Genomic DNA, 16,680 nt, shown 5'->3' on the forward strand with positions numbered 1-16,680 from the left:
TCACAGCCAATTCCCACAAGAAGATTCCTGGAAACATCGTCTCATCATCTTCTCATTCAGGTCTCTACAATATCGGATCCTCTCAGTGAAGATCTTCTACATAAGAGAATTTTCCTGATTTACCCCTCAAGGATGGATATGGACAGAGACAAGATGGCGGAGAGGATATTACACCTCACCCTAGAGATCCTCTTCCGGCTTACTGGAGAGGTGAGAGATTCTGATGACGTCACATTACATCATTCTTATCTATGGGAATAACAGATGGACAGAACTGGAGAGGTGAGGACTCTGGAAATGTCTGTACTGAGATTTATTAATGTGTCTCTCCATAACCAGGATTACACAGTAGTGAAGAAGACCTCTAGTGAGCGCTGTCAGGACCCTGTGTCTGACGGATGGGGAAGACCCCTGAGCCCAATCACGGGACCTCCACCTCACCCCCTGATACATGAGGACATCAATGACCAGAAGATCTTAGAACTCACCTACAAAATGATTGAGCTGCTGACTGGAGAGGTGACACTGCTGGGAATGCTGGGACATTATATAGTAATGCTATGAAAGGATCCGGGGGATGACTGTATCATTATATGTGTCAGGTTCCTATAAGGTGTCAGGATGTCGCCGTCTATTTCTCCATGGAGGAGTGGGAGTATTTAGAAGGACATAATGATCTGTACAAGGACGTCATGATGGAGGTTCCCCAGCCCCTCACATCACCAGGTAATAGACAGGACTAAATACACACGGAGTATAATTATCTGTATGTAAAGAATGAATTCAGTCCCTGTATGTGTTTCCTCCAGATCTATCCAGTAAGAGGACAACACCAGAGAGATGTCCCCGTCCTCTTCATCCACAGGACTGTAAACAAGAAGATCCCAGTGTTCCTCAGAATGATCAGGTAGATGGAGAGAAGGTGTCATGAGATCTCCCCTATGATGTGTAGATGGCTGTGAAGGTCTTGTGCTCAGTGTTGTTTTATCCACCAGTATTATATGTTTTATACTTGTGTAATGAGGACGGTGGAGATGGCAGGATTAGAGCTGATCATAGATGTGACTTCTCCATCTGTCTGTGACTTTTACAATATTTGTTTCAGGGTGAAGATCTGACCTATATTAATACTACAGAGACATATGTGAGGGGTGATGAGCGGTGTAAAGAGGAGATTCCTACATATGACTACCCAGGTGAGTAGTAACCACTAAATGCAGAGAAGTTACAGATTCTTCTCAGTCACCGGCTGTGGCTGCTTTATCGGTCGTGTAGTCTGGTCGTATCACAAACGTGTGATAACCATTTTGCCTCTAGACCACAACATTCTCCTCCACCCAAAACTGTTCTAATGACTTTGGGCATTGAAGGCCTTTTTTATAGAACTTACAACCTGGAGGATCCACCTACCCCAAGGGATTAGAAGACACCGACCGTTACCTGCCCAGATCTGTAAACTACAAAGCCAAATGACAGTGTACGTAGAATGTGCTGACAAGTTAGAAAATCACTTAAAGAAGAATATTATCATGGGCCTGTAAGAGAAAGTGGAGGGTAATGATGCTGTTGGCTTTCTAGAACCCTGATATCTTACTGGATGAATCTTCCTTCTCTTCCTTCTGTGCTGCTGTGCTCACATGGTCTCTACAAGACCAGGTCCAGTCTTTCTGGCCAAACTTCACTTTTATGATCGACAACATTAAGGGCCAAGTGTGTATTTCTGTAAAATAACAACAGAGTTTCCCCTAACTTGAGTTTTCAATTTCTTTTTTTTTTTTCAAACCGACTAACTTGAAACAGGATTGTGATAAACTACATAAAACACATTACACCTATGCCAGGATATAAATCTCCATCTTTGGACAAACTGAAGATGAAGAGGAAGACAGAGCTGCAGAACTTCTTCATGTCCAGTTTGTCCGAAGGTGGAGACATTTACGCCCGCGCTGATTGGGCGCTGGGCATCACTTGTCATTCCAATACATCACAGTCCCAGTGCAGCAAGTGCCAACACCACTGGAACGGAGCCAGCAAGGCAGGTGGAGTTAAGCTTTATTATTTTATCGGGGCCAAACATGTACTTTAAGAAGTGCTTGTCCTAGTACTGGACAACCCCTTTAATAAATACTATAGATATGTGCTAAATACACTAAATGAAACTGTTATATGAATTACTAAACGTCTATGTGTATGGCTTGGTAGAGTAAATAGATCAATGGCTGCACTCAAAATTAACTGTGCTAAGGCAAGGAAATGTGCAATACATGAAATGTGAATAGCATAATGGCTTGGGAAATTTATGAAAAAACACATGAGATTCTTAGCACAAGATTTGGCCAAAAGTTGTGAGCCCATCCACCAAACGTCAAGGTAATCTCAAAACGGATGGGTACCTGAGCTGACTGCCTAGTGTGAACACTTACCTATGGCTAATAACATGGTAAAGCCTGCTTTTATAGGAAGCTCAGAACCAACTGTGTCTGGATATAATTAAAATCACAGCATGGTGAAGGGCGGGGCGTTCAAGTCAGAAAAATAGTACATAGTAAATATAAGAAAACTGACTGAACAACAATATAGTCTGAACTGGTGCATAACCAGAAAAGTCACACTAGGCAGTCAGCTCAGGTACCCATCCGTTTTAAGATTACCTTGACGTTTGGTGGATGGGCTCACTTTTGGCCAAATCTTGTGCTAAGAATCTCATGTGTTTTTTCATAAATTTCCCAAGCCATTATGTTATTCACATTTCATGTATTGCACATTTCCTTGCCTTAGCACAGTTAATTTTGAGTGCAGCCATTGGTCTATTTGCTATATGACTTTTCTGGTTATGCACCAGTTCAGACTATATTGTTGTTCAGTCAGTTTTCTTATATTGGCTTGGTAGAGTAGTCAGGGGCACACGTACGCTTAAGGAGATAATCAAATCGATGATGAAGCCATACTGTGTCTTGGATTTATACTATGTTCGATGATGCAGTCAGCAGCGTTCCAGCAGGCTGTGTTGATCCTGCCACATGCTTGAAAAAAAAAAAAAGCTGCCGCCCTGTGTCTGCATAATGTCACTACACTGCGGGCTCTCTTCTATTGCAAAAAATAGTGATATTATCCAATGCGTTTCTGAGGCTTTGGTGTCCTTCGTCAGGGATCCCTTCTTCTTTGCAATAGAAGAGAGCAGTGTACTGACATCATGCAGACATAGGGCGTCAGCTTTTTCCTTTTCAAGCAGGTGGCAGGATCAACGCAGCCGGCTGGAACGCTGCTCACTATTACAAATCCAGGACACGGTACGGCTTCATCATCGATTTGATCAAATGTATGTAGGGAGGAGGACTGGGCTAACGGTCCCTTTTTGCGTGTCTGGTCTGCGACTGGCAGGGCTGTCACCATTATTCCTAGGGAAAGAGATTTCTGACCGGAGCAGGCCAGGACACCTGATAGAGAGGGCGGGACCGACTTAAATAGAGCTGAACATGAAAAGACGGGACTTTTGGCGGAGAATCAGCGTGTGAGTACAGAGACGGTTTCCTCCCTCTCGACTTACCCACGCCAGCTATCGGAGCCCGCACCGCACTGTGACCGAGACGGAGTTCACTACACCGTTCTGCTGATCCTCATGGAGGCCCCGCTCAATAATATTGCTGTAGTGCATGCTGAGTGTTGGACTGCGCCTGCAGCTCGGCTGATGAACTGTGAGCTTCACCTGCAGCCTTGACTGCTGAACTGTTTGCTTCACCCGCTGTGCCACATGCTTGCCCCTGTACAGCATCTCGTACCCGGACCAGGAAACCATGCTGCGAAGGACCCAGACGACTTGTCACCATGCAGAAACAGTGCATCTCTTTTCTACGAGACCGGAATGGAGACATCTCGCTCCACCACCGAGGGATCTTCCAGCCATCTTCTTCCAGGACCCAGAGACTGATAAGTTGAAATGCGATTTCCTCTTTACTGTTCTTCGATGCACCCCTGAATCCATATTTTACCCCCCTGCTTTTTCCCCATTGTTTATTATAAAGAAAACTGTTAACCCTTGTTCTGCCTCCTGTGTGTCACTGCATTCTACACACCTGCTAGTTTCCTACACTTGGCGTAGTCTGCAGGATGCAGTCCAACAGCATGCTTGCGGCAGACCAAGCAGTTGGGGGTGGCCCCAGGGCCAGCATTTCACTGGGAGCCATGTTGAGTAATTTGCCAAAATTCACAGGCAACAGCACTATGCTGTGGAGCTGGACTGAGCGCATTAGGGGCCGAGATACCTTCAATAAGGTGTTGCAAATCCTAGAAGAGACTCACGGAGACCCCACAGATGTAGGGGAACTGAGGACACGTCTCTTTAGCAGAATGCAGAGGGGGGAGACTGTAACCCTATATATGAATGCATTGCAGGAGTTACACACTGCAATTGTTAGAAAGGATGGTATGGGAGTAGGTCTCACGGACATAATGTTACGAGACCTCTTAGTGACTGGTTTATGAGACGCGCTGACAAAACAAACCCTGTGAGAGATTGTGCAAGTAAATCCCCGAATGACTTTCCCTGAGGTAGGGAGTGAAGCACGCATGCGTGAACAGGAGCCGGGGGTGACAATTCCAGTGGGGAAGGTCCAAAGAGCGTGGAGGTGTCCGTAAATGCAATTACTTAACCCCAATGGGTGGAAGAACTAAGGAAAGAACTTATGAGTATAAGGGAAGAACTGGCCGGCATCAAGAAGAAAGTGGAGGCTCCTAACAACCTACCAGGGTGGCACAGAAGAACAGGAACCTCGCCGTGACTCCAGAATGGTTCGCCGGCCGAGACTCCTCACTTGCTTCAACTGCGGAGAGAGCTGAAACACCCGCCGAGGAAGAGGGACATCTTGCCGCCCGTTAAACTACAGGGCTCCGAGCCGAGGGACGCCGCCCAGAGCCAGAACAGGTGAGGAAGAGTAGTGGAAGTCCCACAAGTTTAGTATCAACATGCCCTCTGATATGGGCTGAGATGGATGGTCGTTCAGTGCGATGCCTAGTAGACACCAGCTCGCAGGTGACAACGATGACAGAGGCTTACTTATGGCAACATTTTCCCGGAGCGAAACAACCGGAGTGGGGCCCTGTGATAAAGTTAATGGCGACCAAGCAACTGCCCATTCCGATTGCAAGGGTGGTATGGATGCAAGTGTCTATTTGTGGGAAAGACCTGGACGGAAAGGTGTGGTACTGAACCAGGGAGAAGTGAATAACGGACACGCCGTAACCCTGGGGATGAATGTGCTAAAGAAGTTCGGAAGCCTTCTCATCGGTGAGCCCTCTAATGAAACTCTAAAACAGTGGGGCCCGCATACCCCCCAGAGAAGAATATTTCAACAACTAGCACAAGTACAAGAGTCTGGCCATGAGGGAGGAGTGTTGGGAAAAGTGATCGTCCCTGTCTCCACCAAACTTGTTCTTCCACCAGGACAAACGGTACTGTCTACCCGTCCGTGCCCGTGTCCCCTTGGAGAGGGTTGAAGTCCAAATTGAACCATCTCTTCCAGAACAATTACCTACGGGACACCTAGTGGCGCATACGTTAGCCATTGTACGAGAAGGGACTGTTCCTGTACGATGCATTAATTTAGGAGATCAGGACATTACCATCGTTCCTAAAAGTGTGGTAGCCCGAGTAGTGAGTCCACCCGAAGATATAATACCCCCCAAACGGTACAACTGGAAATACAACCGGGGGGATCCCTGGCCTGTGTCCGTAAACTCCATTTCGATACCAGAGCCTCATCACATCAAAGAGGGTCGACCCATACTGGAACAGATGCGGGCCGAGCTGACTGAACTCATGCACACCCAGGTGCAGCAGGTGGAAGCTCTGTTGGGGAGGTATAAAGATGTTTTCGCTCTCCACGAAGACGGTTTTGCCTGCATCACAGCCATTACACATGAAATAAGAACTGGGAGCATCGCGCCCATAAGAGAGAGTTACGGACAAATTCCCCCACAGATATACCAGGAAGTGAAGACCATGTTGAACGAGATGTTGCAGGCGGGTGTAATTAGGGAAAGCCAGAGTCCATGCGCTGCCCCAATTGTGTTAGTGCAGGAGAAAGATGGTACCTTGCGTTTTTCTGTGGATTATTGAAAGCTCAACGCCTGTACCATGAAAGACTCATACACATTGCCCAGGATTGAAGAGTCCTTATCTGCATTGGGAAAAGCCAGATTCATCTCTACATTGGACCTTGCCAGAGGCTTCTGGCAAGTACCCATGTCGGAACAAGATCAAACGAAGACTGCCTTTATTCTTCCCATGGGCCTGTTTGAGTTCAATTGAATGCCGTTCGGCTTAGCCAACACTCCCGGAACTTTTCAACATCTCATGGAGAGGTGTCTAGGAGATTTGAACTTTGAATCCACACTCATCTACTTGGACATTATAGTCTATGCGGCTTCATTTGAGGAACACCTGCAGCACTTAGAACAAGTGTTGGGCCGTCTTCTGAGACAATGACCAAAAGTGAAGCCCCAGAAGTGCCAATTGTTCCACACGCAGATTGAGTATTTGTGTCATGTTGTCTCCGCCGAAGAAGTGGAGCCATCCAGATAATAGATTGCCGTGATTCAAGACTGGTCCACTCTAGAGACCTTGAAGGATGTCTGGACCTTCCTGGGATTGACCGGATATTACAGGCGCTTTGTGAAGAACTTCACTCGAAGAGCAAAACTTTTAATGGAGCTGTTGAAAGGGGTACCTTCGAGTGCCAAGAACTAGAAGATTTGTTGGAAGGAGTCTTATTAAGAAGCCTTTTGGGATTTCAAGAGAGCACTCACGGAAGCTACTGTCTTGGCTTATGTGGATTTCACCCAACCGTTCATTCTCCACACCGACGGGAGTCTGTTGGGACTTGAGGCTTTATTGTAGCAGATGCAGGATGGAAAAGAGAGGGTGATCGCTTACGCGAGCCTGTCCCTTCACAATGCCAAACGTAATCCAGACAACTACAGCTCCTTTAAGTTGGAGGTGTGGGGTTGGTGTGGGCTATGACGGAGAGATTTGCGGAGTATTTGTCTGGCTCTGAAGTGTTGGTGCGCACTGACAACAACCCGCTAGCGCACCTGAAAAATGCGAGACTGGGGGCTCTGGAGCAGCGATGAATGGCCAGAATGGTGAAGTTCTGATATAGGATTGCCTATAAAAAGGTAGCAGAGAGCACTCATGCCGATGCCCTGTCTTGAAGGAGGTGTACTAAGCCAGAGCGGGACAGAGATGAAGAGCTGGAAGATGAAAAAATCCCTAAGTTCCTGAGACCCACCAGGACGATGATGGCAACGCAGGAACAAATACACACTTCGCCCAGGAAGGCGTTCTGGGACGATCACTGGATGAGTGAGTTCAACTTCAACTGGAAGATGGTGAACTAGCTTTGCTGAGATGGTGTGTGGCTTCACAAAGACTCCCCAGCTCGGCAGAAAGATGTACTCTATCTCCAAAGGAACTATGGATGATTTGACAGTGGGAACAACTTCGGATGAAGAACGGGTTACTATATCGAAAAGTACAACTTCAGACTGAGGTGAGTGTGACATGGCAAGTCGTAGTCCCTACAGCGTTGTTACCCAAGATTGGCATTGCCGCACACGAGCAAGGGGCCCACTTTGGCCCAGAAAAGACCTTTCAATGATTACAAGGGTTCATCTACCACCTCCAGTTGAAAACAAAGTGGAAGAGGCCTGTAGGACGTGTCGGACATGTGAACTGGCTAAGCCACCAGAACAGAGAGCTCCTGTCCAGTCCATTGTAACCTATGCCCCTCTAGAACTCTTGATGATAGATTATCTGACCATTAGCCCAGCCCATCAGGGTTATGAGCACTGCCTGGTGATGGAGAATCACTTTACAAAATTTGCTGTGGTGACTCAAACTCGGGATCAGACAGCAGAATCTGCTGCGTATGCAATCTGAAAGTACTTCATCCAACTCTATGGATGTCTGAAGAGGATTCACACTGATCAAGGAGCCTGTTTCTTAGGGAAAGTAATGGATGAGCTACATCGCATGTACCGGATCGACAAGTCCTGCACCACACCAAACCATCCTCAGATTAATGGTGCCTGTGAACGGTTTAACCATACGCTAATTCAGATGCTAAGAACCTTAGAAGAAGATAGGCCTGGTGGCCTGAAGACGTTTCTGAACTGGTGTGGATATATAGTAATCGAGCACATCGAACCACGGAATATTCACTTTACTCTCTTCTGTTTGGTCGAGATGGAAAAGAAATCCCTGAGTTGGCATTGGATCCTGAAGGGGACTACCCATGGAGGGGGTGTCCTGGGCTCGGGAACATCGTCATCGCCTACAAACCTTACACTGGTTGGTACAGACTAGACTACAGGAGTTAGAGTATGCGGAGAAGACCCCATCCGGAGGAAAAGAGATTCAAGTTGTGGACTGTGTCCTAGTGCGGGAGAAACGTCCTTGGGACAAACTAGAAAATCGTTGGGACAAAGTCCCGTACCGGGTGAAGAGGCAACTTAGTCCTGAGGGACCTGTATATGAAGTTCAGCTTGAGGGAAAATAGAATGCACCCACTCGAACTCTTAACCGAAACATGCTCCGACCCGGACTCTCTAAAAGCCCTGCACCAGTGGAAGTGGGGTCCGAGCCCCCTGAGACAATTTGGGCAGAAGAAGAGGAAGAGGGTGATGAATTAAGCTCCGGGACCTCCGAGAGGTTAGAATCGGAGAACATAGGCTCATCTATGACTCATTCCCTACGGTCGGATTCTGCTCCACAAGAGGATTCCACTACTTCTTCTAATCTGAGGCGCTCTGAACAAACAACGGCTGGCAAGCCTCCCAATCATTATCATCAAGAACATTTTATCTGGCAGCAAAACATACAGAAGGAGAAATGACAGCCACGCACTCCTCAAAGAACCTCACCCGTGGAATGGTGAGCAAAAAGAGTAGAAGAGTGTAGGGAGGTGGACCGGGCTAAGGGTCCCTTTTGCGTGTCTGGACTGGAACTGTCGGGGCTGTCAACATTATTCCTGGGGGAAGAGATTTCTGATGGAAGCAGTCCAGGACACCTGACAGAGGGGGGTGGGTCTGGCTTAAATAGAACTGAATACAAAAAGATTGGACTTTTGGCGGGGAATCAGCATGTGAGTACAGAGACGGTTGACACCCTCTCGACTTACCCACGCCGGCTATCCAGGCCGCTTTACCCGGTTTGCATTCCTATCCAGACGAATGTTGCACAGCTCAGAGAGACCCCCACACCGCACTGTGACCGAGACAGGGTTCACAACACCATTCCGCTGACTCTTGCGGAGGCCCTGCTCAGTAATATTCCTGCAGTGCATGCTGTGCTGGACTGCGCCTGCAGCTGCAGCCGCTGAACTAGGTGCTTCGCCTGCGGCCTTGACTGTTGAACTGTTTGCTTCACCCGCTGTGCTGCTTGCGTGCCCCGTACAGCATCTCGTACCCGGACCAGGAGACCACGCTGGAAAAGACCCAGAGGACTTGTCACCATGCAGAGACAGTGCATTTCTTTTCTATGAGACCGGATGGGAGACATTTCGTGCTGCCTGCGCTGCCACCGAGGGATCTTCCAGCCACCTTCTTCCAGGACCCAGAGACTGATAGGTTGAACCGTTGTTTCCAGTTTACTGTTCTTCACTGCACCTGAATCCATATTTTACCCCCCTGCTTTTTCCCCATTGTTTATTATAAAGAAACCTTTTAACGCTTGTTCTGCCTCCTGTGTGTCACAGCATTCTACGCACCTATTTTCTTACATATACATGTGCCCTAGGCTACTCTACCCAGCCATACATGTAGACGTTCAGTAATTCATATATCAGTGTCATTTGTGTATGTAGCGCATATCTACTGTAGATATTTACTGGAATTCTACACCTGTGCCACCCAGAGCTTCTGTTTCTAACCTCTCCTCCATCATCGATGCTGCGCGCAGAATGAATAAGATGGTGATTGGTGACAGAAGCAGATGTCGCGATAGCAGGTTCCAGAGAAAATGGGACACACCATTTGCGGAAGTCCTAATGTAACAAAATGGCAGAAATCCAGAGGAGTAGAAATCCTCATAAAGTGACTCCATTTTGGAAATTATAACCCTCTATGAATTAATCTATATTAGTAGTGACTATTTTGACTCTACAGGCACTTTGCGGAAATTATCTCGCAGTGGATGTTGGAGACTGAAAATTACAAATATGCCATTTTATTACCCAGCATATAGTGCCCAGATTGTCCTCCAGGAGACACGCACATTGAAAAGTGGATTCTTCTCATTATATTGATGCCAAATCTATGTGGTTTAGACACATTGCATGGCTCAGAGAGGGGGAGATTTGACTTTGAAAGTGCCGATTTTTGTGGATTGGTTTACGGAAGCTATGTTGCTCTTCAAGAGTCTTTGAGGCACTAATAATGTGGACACCTGTTTTTCCTCAAACAGATTACGCACCTGAGTGGGGACATGTTTTTTTGTGAGATGAGAAGTTTTTATTGGCATACAGTAGTTTACACCTACTTAAAATCTTTATGATTGAAAAAAAGAAATAGGGAATGGGAAAAGTCAGCTCACCAGTTCCAGTCTCTTTCCAAGAATGAGTTCTGCACACGGAGCCGCCTGGGCTTGGGTGTCCAAGTTCCAAAGAATGAGGAAAAAAGGTACCCCAGTGTAGAAAAATATAAAACGTCGTCTTTAGTCGGAAAAAAAATCATAAAAACAGGCACAATAGAGACAAAATATAGATCCCAGAGAGCAACCAACCGACGCATTTCGACACGTCGGTCTTATTTATGGTTGATGATTAAGACCGGAGTGTTGAAATGCATTGGTTGGTAGCTCTCTGGGATCTATATGTTGTCCGCATTGTGCCTGTTTTTATGATTTTTTTTCATTAAAGACAAAGTTTCATATTTTTCTACGCTGGAGTAGCTTTATTCTTCATACACAAAATCTTTGGTGTTTTTTATTCCATAATTGGGAGGCAGAATGAACAAACAGTTGAACCACGCTCAACTGGTTAATCCTCTTAAGTTTTTCTATTAGACTGTGAACTGTCATTCTCTTGGTCAATAATTCAGTATTTTTAGAATAACTTGCCATTTTTACAGTCAGCTTAAGTAGAAATTTTCAAAAATATAAAATTCAAGGATATTTTATTCACAAATAATTGTTTTTTTTCTTAGCAGATGACTGTACCAGGAGGTCAGAAGAACAGCTGGTATTTTCAATTTTTAAATCAAATGATCTCAAAATCCCACAGGATACAACTGAAGTGAATGCCATTCTGTCATCTGATCCTTTGAAACAGGTCATTTCTTCTGATTTTTTAGTGACTACTAAGGAAAACGAAAGTTACAAAATAAGCACTAAAAAGCAATCTGCTCCCAAAGAAAATAAGTCATTTTCACATTCAGTATATGGAAATAGTGTTCCCCTCAAAAATTTGTTTCTTAAACATCAAAAAATTCACACAACGGAGAAAAGATTTTCTTGTTCCAAGTGTGTGAAATATTTTAAACATAAATATAATCTCGTTAGACACCAGAGAACTCACACAGGGGAGAAACCTTTTTCCTGTTCAGAATGTGGGAAATGTTTTAACCAGAAATCAAACTTTGTTAATCACCAGAGAACCCACACAGGGGAGAAGCCTTTTTCCTGTTCAGAATGTGGGAAGTGTTTTAATGAGAAATCAAATTTTGTTAATCACCAGCGAACCCACACAGGGGAGAAGCCTTTTTCCTGTTCAGAATGTGGGAAGTGTTTTAACCAGAAATCAAATTTTGTTAATCACCAGCGAACCCACACAGGGGAGAAACCTTTTTCCTGTTCAGAATGTGGGAAGTGTTTTAACCAGAAATCAAGTTTTGTTAATCACCAGAGAACTCACACAGGGGAGAAGCCTTTTTCCTGTTCAGAATGTGGGAAATGCTTTAACCAGAAATCAAATTTTGTTAATCACCAGAGAACTCACACAGGGGAGAAACCTTTTTTCTGTTCAGAATGTGGGAAGTGTTTTAACCACAAATCAAGTTTTATTAATCACCAGAGAACTCACACAGGGGAGACACCTTTTTTTTGTTCAGAATGTGGGAAGTGTTTTAACCAGAAATCAAGTTTTGTTAATCACCAGAGAACTCACACAGGGGAGAAGCCTTTTTCCTGTTCAGAATGTGGGAAATGTTTTAACCGGAAAGCGCATCTGGATGGTCACCAGAGAACTCACACAGGGGAGAAGCCGTTTCAATGTTCAGAATGTGAGAGATGTTTTGTGAATAAATCAAATCTTCTTAGTCATCAGAAAACTCACATAGGGGAGTAGGCATTTTCATGTTTAGAATGTGGGAAATGTTTTAAACAGAAATCAGATGTTGTTAGTCACAAAATAATTCACACAGGAGAGAAGCCTTTTTCATGTCATTTGGAAAATGTTTTACACGGAAATTAACTCTTAATAGTGTTTTACACGGAAATTAACTCCTAATAAACATCAGAGCAGTCACACAGGGGAGAAGCCTTTTCCTTGTTCAGAATGTTCGAAATGTTTTAACCAATAATTGTGTTTTCTTAAAGTGGCTGTCCACTATTAAGGCAATCCCTTGTCATTCCTCATGTTTGGCTTCGTTAACCCCTTTCCCACCTTGAACGTATCCATACGTCCCTGTGACCTGGCCCATATTGATCTGTGACCTATGGGACCTGGTGATTTTGCCCTCACACGGGTTGTGCACGCTATCAACACTGGGAGTCACCTGATTCTGACAGCTAACACCCAACACTCAGTGCAAGGATTGGTCCCACACCGCTCCTGATACTTTAATCCTCTAAGTAATGTGATCGAACTTGATCACATCATTTCGGGAGCAGGCAGAGAGTAAACAGCCCCTCTGCCCTTGGAGCAGAGACCCCACAATGTCATTGCTGGGTCCTGATCGTTGCCATGGTGACCCAATGTTGTCACACGATGACATACGGATCACCAGAGCTAGCAAAGTTGCTTGATCATGCTCACAGCATAATCGGCAACTTTGTCAGAGCAGCGCTGACAGTTTACATAACATAAGGATGCTCCTGCATCCACATTCTATACAAGTGATTAGCATGGAAAAAATGAAAGTCCTATCGTGGGACAAAGTGAAAAAGTTATAAAATCAAGTTTAAAAAAAATTGTAAAAATACATATATATAAAAAATCAAAAACTAATAGGAAAAATAAAAATATATTGTACCCACAAATAAATATTTGTATTAAAAAATATATATATAAGCAATAAAAGTACGCTTATTTGGTATTGTCGCGTCTAGAATGACCAGACCTATGAAACTGTCCCATTAGTTAATCCCTTTAGTGAACACCGTAAAAAAAATAAAAAACAAGGCAAAAAACAATGCTTTATTATCATACCGTTGAACTAAAAATGGACTAAAACGCGATCAAAGAGACAAATATAAATAAACATTGTGCCACTGAAAACATCATCTTGCCCGCAAATAACAAGCTATCATACAGCTCCATCAGTAGTAAAAATAAAAAGGTTATAGCTCTCAAAATAAAGCAATCCAAAAATAATTATTTTTTCTTTAAAATAGTTTTTGTGTGGAAGCGCCAAAACATAAAACAGCTAAAACTGTAGTATTGCTGTAATTGTACTGACCCAAAGAATAAAACTGCCTTATCAATTTTACCACACGTGGAACATAACAAAATAAAAATTCTTGAATTGCTGATTTTTATTCATTCTTCCTCCCAAAAAAAGCAATCAAACAGTGTCACGTGTCTGATAATCTTGCTAATTAAAACGTCAACTCGTCCTGCAAAAAACAAGCCCTCAAATCACTCTGTAGGCCGAAATATGGAAAAAATTTTAGCCTTCAAAATATTGCAATGGAGAAACTAGTTTTTGAAATAAAAAGCGTTTTTTAGTGTGTGACAGCAGCCAAACAAAAAAAACAATATAAATCTCATATCACTGTAATCGCGCTGAACCGAAGAACAAAGTCGCCTAATCACTTATACCGCACAAGAAACTTTGTTAAAAATAAATAAAAACAATTTTTCACCTGCTGTTTTGTTCATTTTGTCTCAAAAAGATCGCAGTAAGGATCGGCTCACATTTATCCTGCCCTTTGTGCTGAGCACTTGCACCAATGTTAATCCCTGAAATATGTGACTCAGACGGGATCCAGGTGGAATAGTCCTTAAAGTCAGGCAGATGGAGGCACTGTGGACCAGCGGTGTCCGTCTTTTTAGGATTGTATAAAAGTGCCATCGGCCACAGTTTTGTGCACTACTGAAAATAAGACAATGCTGAACAGAGGCCAGACGGAGTCCAGAATAACTCTGCTGCTTCATTATAGTGAATGGAGTCAAAATCGTCACTACACCTGTAGATAAATTCCCACAGGGGTATAATTTCCAAAATGGGGTCAATTGAGTTGGGATTCTGCTCCTCTAGCAGTTAGGGGCTCTGTATATGGAGTCTGCAAACTATTCTAGAATAATCTGTGCTCCATGAGGCAAATAGCGCTCCGTCTCTCCCGAGTCTCTCCATATGACCATGTAGTACTGTACAACCACATTTGGGGTATTGTCACGTTCAGTACAAATTATGGTGTTATTTTACCCACTTCTTGTGTGAAAATGTAAAACCTGTGGATAAAACAAAATTTTGGTGGTAAAAATGTAGTTGTTTTTTTCTTCACTGCCCAATTATATAAACTTTTGTGACACACGTGTGGAATCAACATGATCACTACTCCCCTAGATGAGATCATTGAGAGAAGTAGTTTGTATAATGGAGTCACTTATGGGGGGTTCTAATTTTCTTGCAACTCAGGGGCTCTCCTAGAGGGTCATGGCACCCACAAACCATAACAGTAAAGTCTGCATTATAGTATGCGGTCCATCGCTTCTGAGCTTTTCACTGTGCCTGAAAAATATTTCCCAATTACATGTAGAGCATTGGCACACTCTGGGAAAAAATGGACCTCAGTTTGTTGTAAAAATAATTTCTATTAGCCCTTAGAAAAATGAAAAATTTTGGGCTAAAACAACATTCTAGTAGTAAAAATGCAATTTATTCTTTCTTCACCGCTCAATGGTATAAAATTCTGTGAAGCACATGTAATGTCAATATGATCACTGCACCCATAGATGAATTCATTAGGGAGTGTAGTTTGTAATATGGGGAGTTTCTGTCCTGGCATCTCAGGGGCTCTGGCAATGTGACATGGCACCCTCAAACCATTGAAGCAAAATCTGAAATACAATGTGGCACCTCTTCCCTTCTGAGCTGTGCACTGTGCCACAAAAGTAGTATTCTCCCACATTTGGGGTATCGACGTACTCAGGAGAAATTGCACAACAAATTGTATGGTGCAATTTCTCCTGTTACCCTTGTGAAAATAAAAAATAGGGGCTAAAATAATATTTTTGTGGGGAAAATGTTATTTTTTTAATTTTCACTGCTCAACGTTACCAACTTCTGTGAAGCACCTTGGTGTTCAAGGTGCTCACCACACGTCCTTTAGCATTCTAGTTTCTAAAATTTGGTCACTTGTGGGGGGGTTTCCACTGTTTAGGTACATCAGGGGCTTTCCAAATGGGACATGACGTCCGCTAATGATTCCAGCAAGTTTTATATTAAAAACGTCCTTCCTCATATGGGGTATCGAAGTACTCAGGAGAAATTTCACAACAAATTGTATGGTGTAGTTTCTCCTGTTCCCCTTATGAAACTGAAAAATTTAGAGCTAAAGTAACATTTTTGTGGGGAAAATTTGATTTTTTATTCTTTTTTTCACGGCTCAAAGTTATAAACTTTTGTGAAGCACTCGAGAGTTCAATTTGCTCACCACACATCTAGATCACTTCCCTGAGGTGTCTAATTTCCAAAATGGTGTCACTTGTGGGGGATTTTCACTGTTTAGTTACATCAAGGGCTCTCCAAATGCGACATGGCGTACGCTAATTGTTCCAGCAAATTTTGTATTCAAAAACTCAAATGGTGCTCCTTCCCTTCCAAGCTCTGCTGTGCGCCAAAATAGCAGTTTTCCTCCACTTTGTCATGATCCGATCCGGGATTTTTTTCCTGCCATCCTCTCTCTGGACTGGTCACGGTCCTGAGGACCGGTCATGGGTGCCGGTGCGCTCAGTTCATGTGGATCGGTTTGTCTGGGCCGTTCATGCTCGTTGTCCAGGGAAGCCTGGGGGTCCTGTGGCCCCCCATTGAGAGGGGGATACTGTCATGATCCGGTCCGGGATTTGTTTTATTCAGTCGTCATGACAGCACTAACGAGAGAGGGGATCCGCCCTTCAGGGACAGGAAACCTACAGAGATAAAAGGGCGGCACCTCTCTCCGGCATCAGTTGGTTTCCTGTCCCTGACAGGGGACTCTACAGAGGCCTTTAGAAGAAAGGCGAAGTAGGAAGTTTTGACCCAGGTCCGACTCACCGATCCTGGAGGCGGGATGGCCCCTTCCCCGGTGTTGATCGCGACGCTGGAAGTGCCGCACCACAGAGGGCTGTGGGGGTAGGCAGCAGCACGGCAGGAGCAGCCTTCAGGGGGAGTGCTGTCTCGAGCGGTGTCCCATCGCCAGGTACAGGTAAGTACTATGTGGGAGGCCCTCCTAAACTGCGAACGTCGTCGGTAATTTAGGTGCTC

The 16,680-nt window shown here is 44.4% G+C and overlaps 1 protein-coding gene across 2 annotated transcripts in view; it reads left to right on the forward strand.

Annotated features, from left to right (window-relative positions):
* The window catches only part of LOC143767590 (uncharacterized), a 65,441-nt gene extending 51,013 nt beyond the window's left edge, over positions 1-14,428 (forward strand). Inside the window, exons 8-13 of one of the 2 annotated variants that reach the window (XM_077256004.1) lie at positions 61-210; positions 340-519; positions 603-726; positions 810-907; positions 1,106-1,196; positions 11,203-14,428. In XM_077256004.1, the coding sequence (XP_077112119.1) occupies positions 61-210; positions 340-519; positions 603-726; positions 810-907; positions 1,106-1,196; positions 11,203-12,338 (1,779 nt within the window). In that variant the 3' untranslated portion in view covers positions 12,339-14,428. The remainder of the gene's footprint in view (positions 1-60; positions 211-339; positions 520-602; positions 727-809; positions 908-1,105; positions 1,197-11,202) is intronic. The other variant, XM_077256005.1, reaches the window with a different exon arrangement.
* The last annotated feature ends 2,252 nt before the right edge of the window (positions 14,429-16,680 follow it).

This window comes from Ranitomeya variabilis, chromosome 4 (assembly GCF_051348905.1).
Source record: "Ranitomeya variabilis isolate aRanVar5 chromosome 4, aRanVar5.hap1, whole genome shotgun sequence".
In the NCBI taxonomy this organism is placed as follows: Eukaryota; Metazoa; Chordata; class Amphibia; order Anura; family Dendrobatidae; genus Ranitomeya; species Ranitomeya variabilis.